This window comes from Pseudophryne corroboree, chromosome 7, assembly GCF_028390025.1.
Source record: "Pseudophryne corroboree isolate aPseCor3 chromosome 7, aPseCor3.hap2, whole genome shotgun sequence".
Lineage (NCBI taxonomy): Eukaryota > Metazoa > Chordata > Amphibia > Anura > Myobatrachidae > Pseudophryne > Pseudophryne corroboree.
The window spans coordinates 485,176,639-485,192,504 of record NC_086450.1 but is presented as its reverse complement, the minus strand read 5'-3'; the positions used below and the strand labels follow the sequence as shown (position 1 = coordinate 485,192,504).

The window sequence follows — 15,866 nt, the reverse complement described above, 5'->3', positions numbered from 1 at the left end:
CCTGTCGTTGCAGTCCGGCAGCAGTCAATAACAATGCACCATGTAATGATCTGGGCCTGTGACCTCAGTCTGTCAATTCCCTGAAGCTAGATGACTCTATACTACTTGTTGAAACCCACTTCCCTCACAGAATGTGTGGCAGTACCAGGCCCCCTTCCCATGCTAATCGGCAGCAGAGTGGCAGATGAAGTAGCTAGAGTACAAGCAATTTAATACAATGAAGCAAGGATCAAGAGTAAATTCTCAATGGGCCACCTAGACAGTGTTAGCCCCCAACACATTTACCACCAGTAGCCCCCAGATAGCTGCTCTGTGCCCAGTAAATGCTCACCTGCACAAACATCTGCATAGAACCCATCTCTAAAGCAGGTCTCATATTTGTTCTCTGATAAATGGTATTTTACTTTATTTAGACTGCTGTTGTTCTTCAACATAGCACTGGGCGGATTTTGTTATTTGATTTCTCCTTTTTACTTTCATTTTCCTGTTTACATTAAACGTTGCTAAATGAATCCGTCAGTTACCTGTCTAGGCTCAGAGACAGAACAAGCTCCTCAGTGCGGACCCAGCTATGGATGTAGATGTTATGAGACCGTATGTCCAGGAGTTCAGACTTGATAACTGTGCACGTGGAAATCAGGGGTATAACCGAGTTCTCCTCCAGCTCTTTGGTTATACAGGCCATGGTAAATCCTCCTTCATTAACAGCTGCAAGTACGTTGTGGATGATGGACTGTATCAGGAGTACGCAAAGGTTGCTGGATCAGAAGATAAACCTGAGACAATGAAGAGGAATTCGTATAAGCTGACAGAGAACATCACACTGGTCGATAACCGAGGATGTGCCACTATGAATAAGTATGAAACCGGGGCGATATATGCACAGCTAGGTAAGTAGGGGTATTGTCTTTACTCCTAGTATTATAAACACACAGCATGGATATTGCCGAATGTATTTTAATTTGGTTTACTAACAACATTCATTTCAGATACTGAGATGGGGGGTATCCAATTACCTGTGGCAAAACATTGGCGATTTTTCACCAATATTTTTTTCAGGCTATCCAGTTAGGATCAACCTTAAAAAAAAAAATTCTCATGAGGAAACACAGGTACAGTGAAACCAATGTGTTCTCGCCGGCTGCAGCCCCGTTTTTGCAGGAAAATGGGTCTGCTTCGGGGAATTAGGTTGCGCCTGCCTGAGGCAACTGGGGGATCAGGTCTCTAGGTTGACAGTTACTAGATCGACACTGTCTAGGTCAACCACTATTGGTCGACAGTAACTATGTTGACAGGGTTTCTAGGTCGATAGGGTCTCTAGGTCGACATGTTCTAGGTCGCACGGTCAAAAGGTCGACATGAGTTTTTCACAATTTTTTTCTTTTTTTTTTAACCTTTTCATACTTAATGATTCACGTGGACTACGATTGGATAGGTAATCTGTGCCGAGCGTAGCAGTAGCAGGGCGAGGCACCTTGCCCGAAGCATGGCGAGCGGACACGGTGCACTAATTGGGATTCCCGGTCACTCTACAAAGAAAACGACACCAAAAGAAAAGAAAAAGCTTATGTCAACCTTTTGACCTGTCGACCTAGACCATGTCGACCTAAAGACCCTATCGATCTACAGACCCTGTCGACCTAGTTACTGTTGACCAATAGTATTCGACCTAGACACTGTCCACCTAGTTACTATCTACCTTCCATACCACACCCGGCAATTGGATACCTCCCAATTTCTGCTACCAAACTTTTACTGCGTCACCAGTGCTGAGTGTATTTATGCAGAGGTTGGTGTTAATTCTCAATGAACAAATAAAGTATGCAGTAGGTACTAACTTTAGTAGGTGGCAGGGCTCACATTGTAGAAAATATTAGGGAATATTTCTCATACTGAATGAAGACGTGTATTTGGAACATAGATGACCGGCAAACCAAGGATTGTGCATCCAACCATACCTCAGTATCAGCGGCGTCTAAAGGTATGGGCTGACAGAGCATTCACCCAGATTGCAGTAGACTGGAGGGCGCAGCCAGAGGGCAAGGGGTGTACTGAATGTGGGGCCCAGGCCACCTCAACAGGTAAAAAAGGTCGACATGAGTTTTGTTTTAATTTTTTTTTTTTTATATTTAACGATCCACGCGGGATACGATTAGGAATAGTCACCTGGACCGAGCACAGCGGAAGCAGAGCATGGTGGGCGAAGTGCTCTTTGTCACAGGGCACATCAGAGCGGCAGGTGTCCGGTGCTGGGACCGTGTATTGGTTCCCTGCACTGGACCAGAAGCAACGAAGGACAGAGCCGCGGCAGCAGCATTTCAAATTTGGAGCTGATTCAGCAGCCAATAGGAAACGCCGCCCGCGACCTTTCAAAACTGGCACCCTTCATGAGCCAATCACAGCTTGCGGAGTGGCGGCCAATGGGAAGTGGCCACGGCGAGTTCCGATTGGCTTGCAGTGGCCGCTTCCCGGCGGGAGGATAAAGAAGATGCCGCCAGGTGGGTAAAGAAGAAGGATTCCGCACCGAACAGCGGTGAAGAGTCGGGCGGCACCAGAAAGAAGAGGATGCCACAGAAACTGTTGTTGAGGCCGCAGAAGAGGCCAGAAGACACCACGGTCGAGGAAGAAGATGTCCAGCGGCACCGCTGGCCAGGATGTGCCAGCGGCAGAAGAGTGCGGCTGAGGAGCCGGAGAGGCCACCAGGGGTGGAAAGGAAAAGAGCTAACGAAGCTCCCCCCTGGTGCCTCTCCCACCGTAACAGGTAGGCACTCGGTGAGGGCACCTGTTAACCCCTTCCTCCCTAGACAATTAGGGATAGGGCACTTGGCCCCTGGGGACAGCCAGGCCACAGGCCCATAGGCAAGATCAGGCATTAGGCCTGGGGGAACAGTTAGAGAGCATTAGGCCCCAGTTCAAAGTGTGTCCCATTAGGGAATAAGGTGACCCTGGTCATTAGGCCCAGGTCACCCATCTGCCCTCTGTTAGGCAGGCGCTAGGCCCGTGGGTGATGTCAGGCCTCTGGCCTGTGTGCAGTTAGGGGGTTCTAGGCCCAGTCAATAAGTGACCACCCCCAGGTGAATAAGGGCGGTACTGGGTGCTAGGCCCAGGCCACTCCAATGTGCCTAAAGTAGGCAGGCCCAAAGGCCTGAGCCCCTGGTAAATTGGTGTATGCGGAATAGGTGGGCAGGCTGTACAGTGCCCACTCCTCAGTATTTCTAAAGTAGTTTTCCCCTGTGTGGAGGAGCATTCCAGCTCCACACTAATAGCCACAATAGCACTAGGAGATAGGGATTAATAGGGACAGGACGATGTTGATACTTGTACTGTGATATTGATATGTGTGTTGGTTACGTGCAGGGTGGAGCAAGTTGTAGAATTGTTGTGTTTAGTTTTGTTTCACCACACACACAGAGTTAGTTTGAGAGCTCTGCTGTTGTAGTTAGTGTAGTGGTGTTACACCAGGATAGAGTTAGGCCCTTCACGGTAGCGTGGTTCTTTACTCCTTACAGGGACCTGTAAGTGAAGAAGAGGAAGATCGCAGTACAAGATTGGCAATGGTGAGCATAATCTGTGTCTGTCTATCCCTCTGTCCCCTGAGCGCCGGTTCGGTGGACCTTGCATCGCTGTGCGAAATCCAGGGTACACCTCAGTGTGAAATCGCTGGTAGGTGAAAATTGGGTGGCTCAGGCTTTGTGTCTGTGATGACCTTTTACCCAACCGGTGAAGGTCACCGCCACCCCTGGAGTATCCTCTTTCCCTTGGGAAAAAAGTTGATACTCTTTCATTGGTTTGCTTTCCTTCCTAGTTTGGCCGCCAACTGCTTCTGGAAGGGGATCACCATGTCTGGGTCCAAGTGAAGATTCCGGGTCCGTTGAAGGTTCCGTGACCTGAAGGAGAGGGTGCGGCGCCTGGTAAGTAGTGAGTCTACACCTGCACGGCAGCAGGCATTACACCTTACCACCACTCTCACAGGGACACGGTGCACTAATTGGAGATCCCGGTCACTGTACGGAGAAAGCAACACCAAAAAAACATAAAAAACTCATGTCGACCTTTTGACCTGTCGACCTAGACCATGTCGACCCCAAAACCCTGTCAACCTAGCATCCCTACTTACTGTCGACCAATAGTGGTTGATCTAAACATTGTCGACCTACTTACAATTGAACTTACATACCACACCAAAAAAAACACCTCAATGAGAAAATATATATAAAAGAAAGGTCTCACTTTACAGGCAATCAGGGGATTCCATGATGAGAAGTAAAAACTAAAGTTAAATCATAAGTAGAGATTAGCGGGTTCGGTTCCCAGAGAGCCGAACCCTACCGGACTTCACGCTCTGAGCCTGGTTCCGAGTCAGGCTCGGGTTTTCCCGCCTGACTCGGAAACCCTAACGAGGCAAAACGTCTTCATCCCGCTGTCAGATTCTTGCAGGATTTGGATTGCATATAAGGAGCCGCGCGTCGCTGCCATTTTCACTCCAGTCTCGGATAGTGTAGTGAGAGGACGTGTCTCCGTCCTCAGTGTCTGTGTGGGGGCGGGCAGAGCCGGATCAAGACCATGGGGGGCCCGGGGCACTTAAGACAGTGGGGCCCCTAATAAAGAGAAGGCAGATGAATATATATATATATATATATATATATATTTACTGTATATACACATCTCCAACTCCGGCACTCCACGAACGCTCACAAATGTAATAGCCCAGTGCCTTCCTCATTACAACCAGCACGGCTGCACACAATACACTCCTCCACTGGCGGCACTAAAAGGCTTTTCCATAAAAACCGACACAAATCGGCTGTCTGTGACAGATAGATAGACAGACAGACAGACAGACAGACAGACAGACAGACAGACAGACAGATAGACAGATAGATAGATAGATAGATAGATAGATAGATAGACAGGCAGCAGCTTAGTAAAACTTGCCTTCTCTGCACTCCCGCCCGCACTGCAGCGGCGCCCGCACAGACAGGACAGCTGAACGGAGTGACGGCTCAGCTGTCCAATAATGTATGAATGAAGCAACCTGCTGCTCAGCCATTGGCTGGGTACGCAGGCTGCAGGGGCAGGCTGCTTCATTCATACATTATTGGACAGCTGAGTCGTCGGTCCGCTCAGCTGTCCTGTCTGTGCGGCTGCCATTGCAGTGGGTACAGGAGCCGGGGAGCGCAGCACCGTAGATCTGATGAGAGATCCTATGTGTGGTTTGGCATGGGGCCCTTTTGGAAAAGGGAGCCTGGGGTACGTACCCCCCGCCCACCCCCCACTTAATCCTGTTCTGGGGGCGGGAAAGTGGGGTGGCACGTCTTGTGCTTTGTTGTGCTACTCAGTCCAGTCTAGTGTAGTCAGTGTATTGTGCTGCATCAGTCCAGCCAGTCACAGTGGTGGTGTCCTCTGATGCTATTGTCCAGTGCTGCTGTATAAATCTCTTGCAGTTTTGCTGTGTTGTCTTGCATCAGACCAGGGGTAGTGTCTTGTGCAGCATCAGTCCAGTGACCAGTCACAGTGGTGGTGTCCTCTGCTGCCATATATCCAGTGTTACTGGCGTATAATTCCCGTGATACTGGCGTATAATTCACGTGATATTGCCGTATAATTCCCGTGATACTGGTGTAGAATTCCTGTGATATTGCCGTATAATTCTCGGAATACCAGCGTATAATTCCTATGATATTGCCGTATAATTCTCGGAAGACTGGTGTATAATTCCTGTGATACTGCCATATATTTCCCGGAATATTGGCATATAATTCCTGTGATCCTGCCATATAATTCCTGTGATACTGCCATATAATTCCCGTGATACTGCCGTATAATTCCTGTGACATTGCCATATAATTCCTGTGATTTTGCCATATAATTCTCGGAATACTGCCATATAATTCCTGTGACATTGCCGTATAATTCTCTGAATACTGTCGTATAATTCCTATTATATTGCCATATAATTCTCGGAATAGTGCCGTATAATCCCTGTGATACTGCCATATAATTCCCAGAATATTGCCGTATAATTCCTATGATACTGCCATATAATTCCTGTGATATTGCCATATAATTCCTGTGATTTTGCCATATAATTCTCGGAATACTACCGTATAATCCCTGTGATACTGCCATATAATTCCCAGAATATTGCCGTATAATTCCTATGATACTGCCATATAATTCCTGTGATATTGCCGTATAATTCCTGTGATACTGTCATATAATTCTTGGAATACTGGCGTATAATTCCTGTGACATTGACGCATAATTCTTGGAATACTGGTGTATCATTTCTGTGACATTGCCGTATAATTCTCGGAATACTGGCGTATAATTCCCGTGATACTGGCGTATAATTCCTGTGATATTGATGTATAATTCCTGTGACATTGCCGTATAATTCCTGTGATACTGCCATTTAATTCTCGGATTACTGCCGTATAATTCCTGTGATACTGCCATATAATTCTCGTGAAACTGGCGTATAATTCTTGTGACATTGCCGTATAATTCCTGTGATATTGCCATATAATTCTCGGAATACTGGCGTATAATTCCAGTGACATTGCCATATAATTCCTGTGATATTGCCATATAATTCTCGGAATACTGGCGTATAATTCCTGTGACATTGACATATAATTCTCAGAATACTGGCATATAATTCCTGTGATACTGCCATATAATTCCCATGATACTGGCGTATAATTCCTGTGACATTGCCGTATAATTCTCGGAATACTGTTGTATAATTCCTGTGATATTGCCGTATAATTCTCAGAATACTGCCGTATAATTAATTACAGTTATCCTGCCATATAAATCCATATAAATCCGTATAAATCCAGTACAGTGGTGCTGCCATATAAATTCAGTGGTGCTGTCCTGTGCTGTATATTATTTACTCCAAATAAAGGGGTTATTAATATTTAATCCAAATAATTTTTACAGAGTTTGCCCTGTGAGAGGTAGGGGTACGCTCTCTTGTGCCTCATAGATAAAAATAATGGAGAACAAACATTTGGAGGATAAAATAGGGAAAGATCAAGAACCACTTCCTACTAGTGCTGAATCTGCTGCCACTAGCCATGACATAGATGATGAAATGCCTTTAACGTTGTCTGCCAAAGCCGATGCCCATTGTAATAGTAGAGGGCATGTAAAATCCAAAAAGCCAAAGTTCAGTAAAAAGACCCAAAAAAAGAAATTTAAATGGTCTGAGGAGAAACGTAAACTTGCCAATATGCAATTTATGACATGGAGTGGCAAGGAACGGCTGAGGCCCTGGCCTGTGTTCATGACTAGTGGTTCAGCTTCACACGACGATGAAGCCCTCATCTTCCAGCTTGAAAAATTAAAAGAGTTAAGCTGGAAAGAGCACAGAAAAGAACTGTGTGTTCTGAGATGGTATCACAAATCACCAAGGAGAGTCCAAGTGTGTCAGCGGTTGCGATGCCTGACCTTCCCAACACTGGACGGGAAGAGGTGGCTCCTTCCACCATTTGCACGCCGCCTGCAAGTGCTGGAAGGAGCACCCACAGTTCAGTTCCTGATTGAAGATGTCACTGTTAAAGTACACCAGGATGAGGATATGGGTGTTGCTGGCGCTGAGGAGGAAGTTGACAATGAAGATTCTGGTGGTGATGTGGTTTGTTTAAGTCAGGCACCGGCGGAGACACCTGTTGTCCATGGGATGAAGGAGCCCATTGTGATGCCTGGGCAAAATACCAAAAGAGCCACCTCTTCGGTGTGGAATAATTTCTCCACAAATCTGGACAACAAGTGTCAAGCCATCTGTTGCCTCTCTCAATCTGTAATAAGTAGGGGTAAGGATGTTAACCACCTAGGAACATCCTCCCTTATACGTCACCTGCGGCACATTCATCAGAAGTCAGTGTCAAGTTGTGAAACTTTGGGTAAGAGCTTAAGCAGTCCGCTGACACCTAAATTTCTTCTTCCTCTTGTACCCAAGCTCCTGCAAGCCACACCAACTCCCTCAACATCAACTTCCTCCTCAGTCAGGAACATCAGTAGTACTGCAGGCCATGTCACTGTCAAGACTGAGGAGTCCTCTCCTAACTGGGATTCCTCAGGAGAATCCTTGAGTGGTACGCCTGCTGTTGCTGCCGCTGCTGTTGTTGCTGCTGGGAGTCGATCGTCATCCCAGAGGGGAAGTCGGAAGACCACTTGTGGTACTTCCAGTAAGCAACTGACTGTCCAACAGTCGTTTGTGAGGAAGATGAAATATGACAGCAGTCATCCTGTTGCAAAGCGGATTACTGAGGTTTTGACACTTATGTTGGTGTTAGCCGTGCGTCCAGAATCCGCCATTAGTTCAGTGGGACTTAGAGAATTGATGGAGATAGTGTGTCCCCAGTATCAAATCCCATCTAGGTTCCACTTCTCTAGGCAGGCGATACCGAGAATGTACAAAGACGTCAGAAAAAGAGTCACCAGCATCCCTCAAAATGCGGTTGTATCCAGTGTCCACTTAACCATGGACATGTGGATCAGGGCAGACTAAGGACTATATGACTGTAACAGCCCACTGGGTAGATGTGTGGCCTCCTGCAGCAACAACAGCAGCGGCAACAGTAGCAGCATCTCGCAAATGACAACTCATTCCTAGGCAGGCTACGCTACGTATCACAGCTTTCCATAAGAGGCACACAGCTGACTACCTCTTACGGAAACTGAGGAACAGTTGGGAATGGCTTACCCAAATTGGACTCTCCTGGAGATTTGTGATATCGGACAACGCCACCAATATTGTGCGTGCATTACATCTAGGCAAATTCCAGCACGTCCCATGTTTTGCACATACAATTAATTTGGTGGTGCAGATTTTTTTATGAAAAATGACAGGGATGTACAGGAGATGCTGTCGAAAAATTGCAAGCCACTGTCGACATCCTTCCACCACGTGCCGAAGATTGGAGCAACAGCAAATACTCCTGAACCTGCCCTGCCATCAACTGAAGTAAGAGGTGGTAACGAGGAGGAATTCAACACTCTATGTGCTTCAGAGGATGGTGGAGCAGCAAAAGGCCAATAAAGCTTATACATCCACCTACAATATAGGCAAAGGAGGGGTAATGCACCTGACTCAAGCGCAGTGGAGAATGATTTCTGTCTTATGCAATGTTCTCCAACCCTTTGAACTTGCCACACGTGAAGTAAGTTCAGACACTGCCAGTTGAGTCAGGTCATTCCCCTCATCAGGCTTTTGCAGAAGCAGCTGGAGATATTGAAGGAGGAGCTAAGATGGAGCGTTTCCGCAAAGTATGTGGGACTTGTGGATGGAGCCCTTCATTTGCTTTGCCAGGATTCAAGGGTGGTCAATATGTTGAAATCAGAGCACTAAATTTTGGTCACCGTGCTCGATCCTAGGCTTAAACCTACGTTGTATCTCTTTCCGGCAGACACAAGTCTGCAGAGGTGCAAAGACCTGCTGGTGAGAAAATTGTCAGCTGAAGCGGAACGTGACCCGTCAACAGCTCCTCCTTCAATTTCTCCCGCCACTGGAGCTGCAAGGAAAAGGATAATATTTCCTAGCCCACCCTCTGGCGGTGATGCAGGGCAGTCAGGAGCAAAAGCTGACACCTGGTCCGGACTGAAGGACCTGCCAATGATTACTGACATGTCTACTGTCACTACATATGATTCTGTCACCATTGAAAGAATGGTGGAGAATTATATGAGTGACAGCATCCAAGTAGGCATGTCAGACTGGCAGGAAAAAGAAGGCAATTTGGATGCCCTTGCACAAACTGGATTTATGTTACCTAAGTTGCCCCCCATCCAGTGTGTACTCCGAAAGAGTGTTTAGTGCAGCCGGTAACCTTGTCGGCGATCGACGTAGTAGGTTACTTCCACAAAATGTGGAGAAGATGATGTTCATCAAAATTAATTATAAATTCCTCCGGGACGACCTATACCAGCAATTACCTCCAGACATTACAGAGGGACCTGTGATGGTGGATTCCAGTAGGGACGAATTAATAATCTGTGAGGAGGGGGATTAACACAGTGAAAGGGGAGAGGAATCGGAGGATGATGATGAGGTGGACATCTTGCCTCTGTAGAGCCAGTTTGTGCAAGGAGAGATTGATTGCTTCTTTTTTGGTGGGGGTCCAAACAAACCAGTCATTTCAGTCACAGTCGTGTGGCAGACCATGTCGCTGAAATGATTGGTTTGTAAAAGTGTGCATGTCCTGTTTATTCAACATAAAAGTGGGTGGGGGGGCTCAAGGACAATTCTATCTTGCACCTCTTTTTCTTCTTATCATCATGTGCTGTTTGGGGACTATGGGGCAGATGTATTAACCTGGAGAAGGCATAAGGAAGTGATAAACCAGTGATATATGCAAGGTGATAAAGGCACCAGCCAATCAGATCCTAACTGTTAATTTACATATTGGATCTGATTGGCTGGTGCCTTTATCACCTTGCACATATCACTGGTTTATCACTTCCTTATGCCTTCTCCAGGTTAATACATCTGCCCCCATATTTTTTAAGTGCCATCCTGTCTGACACTTCCTTATATGTCCAGTGGTACTGCCATTTAATTCCAGTGATTTGGACGTATAATTCCAGTGATTTTGCCATTTAATTCCAGTGATTTGGACGTATAATTCCAGTTAGAATTGTTCGTGTTGCTTGGCTTAGTCATACAGCTACCTCATTGCACCTCTTAGACATCTTTGCATGAGGTGCTGTTTGGGGCCTAGTTTTTGAGAAGTGCCATCCTGTCTGACACTACCGTATGAGTCCAGGGGTACTGCTGTATTAGTCCTGGGGTACTGCCGTATAAATCCACCAATTGCAGAATTTTAAAAAAATGACAGGGTCGCACTGGAGATGCTGTCAGTGGACCAAAAAATTACTGCTCACTCTCAACATTCAGCCACTGCGTAACACTACTATATGGGCCAGGTAGTTGTGTCGCTTAGTTTAGTCAACATCATGTGCTGTTTGGGGGCTAGTTTTTGAATAGTGTCATCTTGTCTGCAACTGCAGTGCCACTCCTAGATGGGCCAGGTGTTTGTGCCGCACACTTGTGTCGCTTAGCTTAGTCATCCAGCGACCTCGGTGCAACTTTTACGCCTAAAAACAACATTGTAAGGTGTGTTCAGAATAGACTGGAAATGATTGGAAATTAATGATATTGAGGTTAATAATACCTTAGACGCAAAATGACCCCCAAATTCTGTGATTTTAGCCATTTTTATGTTTTTTGGAAAAATCATCCAGATCCAAAACCAAAACACAAAAGGGTGGTTTTGGCAAAATTAAGCCAAAAGCAAAACACGAAAGTGGAATTAGAATCAAAACCAAAACACAAAACACGAAAAGTGCCCGCCGCACATCTCTAATTATAAGCAATTGAACAGTTGATTAATGGTCAACCTCAGCTGCTAGAACACAGACAGTCACTGCATACTTTTGCAATAATAAGAACCAAATAGTGAGCTGTGACAAGTGAAGCAGAGTTCCTAGGCTGTAAATGGGCGTGTTCAGGTGCCTCCCTTCCTAGTGACTGCTAATACATTTTGCCCCACCAGACTTTCTTAAAGAAGACAGTCTATTGTGATAAAGCCCTACAACTCCACTGGGAGACCCATTGCAAAAGCGTCACTCACTCAAGGAGACTCTTCATAGGAATAAATAGGGCTGTGCTGATTGGTTAGAGCAGTGGTCATAGGGGGTAATTCAGAACTGATCGCACGCTAGCTTTTTTTGCAGCGGTGCGATCGTGTCTGAACTGCACATGCGTATGGGGATTGCCGGATAGCGATAAGTTTAACAAAGAAAGCGATCGCACTGGTTGATCTCAAGCAGATTGACAGGAAGTTTGTGGGTGTCAACTGAACGTTTCTAGGAAGTGTCCGGAAAAACGCAGGCGTACCCAGTCGTTTGTAGGGAGGATTCCTGACGTCAGCTCCGGGCCAGATCATCGCAGCTGAGTAAGTCTTGAGCTCTCTGCACAAGCGATCGCACCCCTGCACATCAACTACTCAGGTCTGACTCACCCCCATAGGCTTTTCTATCATGTGTGTAATGTGTGCGGTGCACACGGACCCCTGGTCAATGTAATAGGCAAAACCAGTGTTTGTGGCTGTCAGTCATAAAATATGTGGAGAAACAGAAGCAAATTATATCATATAAACATAATTTACTTCATTTAATATTTGTTTGTAAATTTCTCCATAAGAACTTTTGGCCTAAGGGTGCCATGAAAAATATCCTGATACCCTAGGGCACCGTGGTTCAAAAAAGCTTGGGAACCATTGGGTTAGAGTGCAGCAGTTTTCACTCTCTGACCATGGTCCCATTCTCCATGGATGGTTGTACTTCAATGGGAGGCATATTTTCCCACCCTTGCTTACCTTTTTCTTGTGATTGTTTCATTATGAGGGTTGTTGGCTGATTTGGTGGGAATGATCGGCAGATGATAATATGAAAGTTATAGGGGAAATGTAATAGTCTGTGTGGTGCCGGTATCTGCAAGTCCCCAGTGAGTCTGCCCAATGCGTCAGAGTGGTTATCACCGGCCTGTTCCATTCTATGGCAGAGCTCCCAAAGGCCATGAAACAGAGCACCAAGAAATTGCACAGATAAAAAGGAAATGTGTGACAGCGATTTTCGCGGGAGAGTCCCGTTTTTGGAGACTGTCCCGCTGTCCCACCTGCAGCCGCAGTGTCCTATGGGGGGTAAGGGGGGGGGGGGGTTGGGAGGCTCCTGTCACTTGGTGCACTGCTTAGCAGAGCAGCGGTGAATAGACACTGTGTGCACGCACACAGAGGGGGTCATTCCGAGTTGTTTGCTCGCTGGCTACTTTTTGCAGCGCTGCGATCAGATAGTCGCCGCCTGTAGGGAAGTGTATTTTCACTTTGCAAGTGTGTGATCGCGGTACAAAAAAGTTTTGTGCAGTTTCTGAGTTGCCCAGGACTTACTCAGCCGCTGCGATCACTTCAGCCTGTCCAGTCCCGGAATTGACATCAGACACCCGCCCTGCAAACGCTTGGACACGCCTGCATTTTTCCAAACACTTCCAGAAAACTGTCAGTTGCCACCCACAAACGTCTTCTTCCTGTCAATCTCCTTGCGATCGGCTGTGCGAATGGATTCTTCGTTAAATCCATCGCTCAGCAACGATCCGCTTTGTACCCGTATGGCGAGCCTGCGCATTGCGGTGCATATGCATGCACAGTTTTGACCTGATCGCACCGCAGCGAATAAACCTAGTGTGTGATCAGGTCGGAATGAACTCCCTCCACCCCCCCCCCCCCCCCCCCCCCGAGTCTATTCACTGGAGACAGAGGGAGAGGGGGCATGCCAGCATCTCAAAGAGCACTGGACATGCCCACTTTAGTGACGAAAATGGCGGCGTGACTCTCGAACGCAGCACTGCGTGAGGCCACGCCCCCTTTTAGGGCGGGCAGACGCAGGAGTCCCTCTTCTTCAGTTTGCAATGTTGGGAGGTACTGTATGTTAATGCATCTATTCAGCTGTGTCAGCACTTCTACATAAGTTACATTACAGAAGACTCCGCAATATTTGTCTCTTCTTCTCCTCATTTAGGGAACTTTCTACCACTGGACACTGAAGTTAAATGGAACCACAATTTTGAGGATATGCTGAAAATAACACTGGATTCAGAAAGTCAGGATACTGACAGTGATTTTATAGTCCCTGTGTTTATCTACAGGTAATCCCTGACTCATACTTTGTATACATCTGTCTATGCATATGCTGACATACTGTAATAGATATAAAGGGCGGGATGTACTAAAGGAAAAACGGGGGTTTTACCGCATTTTCAAATTTACTAAGACCCTACCACCGTGTTTTTGCCGTCCAGGGTATCGCCATCTTTGGATGGCGATACCCTATAGAAGCCTATGGGCTTCTTATCGCCGACATCCGCAACCCGCCACCTCCCTCGTTGCAGACGCCGACACCCCCCCCCCTCGGCATACCTTCCTCCAGGCTGCCCTGGACCCGGAAGGTAATCTCCTCCCCCTAGCAATGCTTCCAGCTGCAGGGGGGAGGAGGAGGCGCCGGGGGCAGCCTGCTGCTGCTTCCCGGCGTCTACGCAGTGTAAAGATCCCAGGGAGGTGACGGAGACCCCCCACAGACCACCTCACAGGTATCGCGGGGGGGCTCCATCACCGCATTGCGATATTGATCGCATATGTTAGTACATATGCAATCAACATAGCTGCGGTAAGCGTCAAGGGGCGGAGATGTATCTTAATACATCCCGCCCAAAATGAGAGAAATCACTGTATTCGTTTTCACAATGTACAGTATATGTGTTTGTGTCATGCTTGCCTAACCTCTGAATGGCAGGGAAGCTCCCAAAAATCGGATGGCCCTCTTGGCACCCCAGAAAGTTGTGCAAGTCTCCTGCTTTCCTTGCCAGCCCTCCGTATTCCCTTTGGCCATCCACAGTAGAGAACAAGTGGGTGGTATGAAGGGACCCAATGATGCGATTCACCCTTAATTGCGTCATTGTAGGTCCGCCCCCCACTATACAGTGTCTGTTTTTTCGGCACTGTACAGTGGAGGACAGAGCCCTGATGACGCAATTGTAATGCCACACCCCCAGACTGCCAACTGCCCCATCGCCATGCCCCCAGACAGCCCACCTTGCACCTACCATGCATGCAGACACACACACACAGTACACAAAAATAGAATGATAAAACAAGACTAGGCAATGCCGGGCATTATATCTAGAATGCTGTATATACAAAGACCAACAATGTTCTGCTTCAATTCCCATGAGTTACAGAGCCTTTGCTTGTTGTGTTATGTTGCAGTGCGGATAAAGGCATGACGGACAATGAAATGGATGAACTGAAAGATTTTCTAGAGAAGGCCAGAGATATAACAGGTGCAGTATATCACTTCCTGAGTAAATCGTCTCTACATGTCTTACTGGACCATGTTGGTAACATTTATTAGATTGTACTCTTTAGAGAGTAGTGTTCAACACTGCCTCTGTACTGGCCATGTAACAGATGAGCACTAGGACCCAGCGAGGCTCTCCCTGGAGGCGCAACCTCAGACCTGAGCTACTGCACATGCGCGAGTTCACCGCATGTCTTTCTCCTCTGCGTCCATACCAAACGGTCGTGTCCCTGTTTTACTCCAGGCTATTGCCATTACAAGTGGAGACCCCTCAAATGCTGTACAATGACAGCTTAGTTTATTATACAACTTATTGTCACCGCAGTATAGAAACAGCCCTTACAGCGCATACTGCACTTGTCACGATACAAGATCCTACATTCCCTGTATCCCCCCAGCGCCAACTGCAATATCTCTGTAACCTGTATCTGTTAGTAACCCTCTGTTGTCTTGCTACTTGTTTCTATCTGGTTAATAAACCAACACCCTGCTTAATACAATCTGCTGTGTGGACAAACCTCCATTAGCACATCGACCACTGCCAAACTCTACCAAATGGAAAGGTTGTGGTGAAGTCCTTCATGGCGCTTCCTGTAAAATGGTTGCTGCCTTCTGTGTCCACTTATGGACCTATCCCAAGGTGGTCTACAAGGTTTCAGAAAGGAAAGAAATGTGGTTGTGTGGATTAGATGGCGCTACCGTTGTGGGAGAGTAGAAAAGAGATGGAATAAAGGCTAATATACTTAGCTGAAATAGATATGCCCAGAAACGTATCCTGGAGTGTTCTTCTTTTCCCAATATTTTGACTGGTCGCTCAAATACAGTATATGCAAAGAAATGAATGTGAATACAGTATATGCAAAATACCCAATGTGTAGTAATATTAAAACAGAAAAGTTTTTAAAAAAGTGTCTCTATCAATAATTTAATCCAGCTGGCATATCTCA

At 46.7% G+C, this 15,866-nt stretch overlaps 1 protein-coding gene across 2 annotated transcripts in view; it reads left to right on the top strand.

Moving 5' to 3' along the window:
• Window positions 1-498: 498 nt before the first annotated feature.
• Window positions 499-15,866, top strand: part of LOC134945659 (uncharacterized) — a 37,499-nt gene continuing 22,131 nt past the window's right edge. Inside the window, exons 1-3 of one of the 2 annotated variants that reach the window (XM_063935099.1) lie at window positions 499-890; window positions 13,585-13,711; window positions 14,829-14,902. In XM_063935099.1, the coding sequence (XP_063791169.1) occupies window positions 572-890; window positions 13,585-13,711; window positions 14,829-14,902 (520 nt within the window). In that variant the 5' untranslated portion in view covers window positions 499-571. The remainder of the gene's footprint in view (window positions 891-13,584; window positions 13,712-14,828; window positions 14,903-15,866) is intronic. The other variant, XM_063935098.1, reaches the window with a different exon arrangement.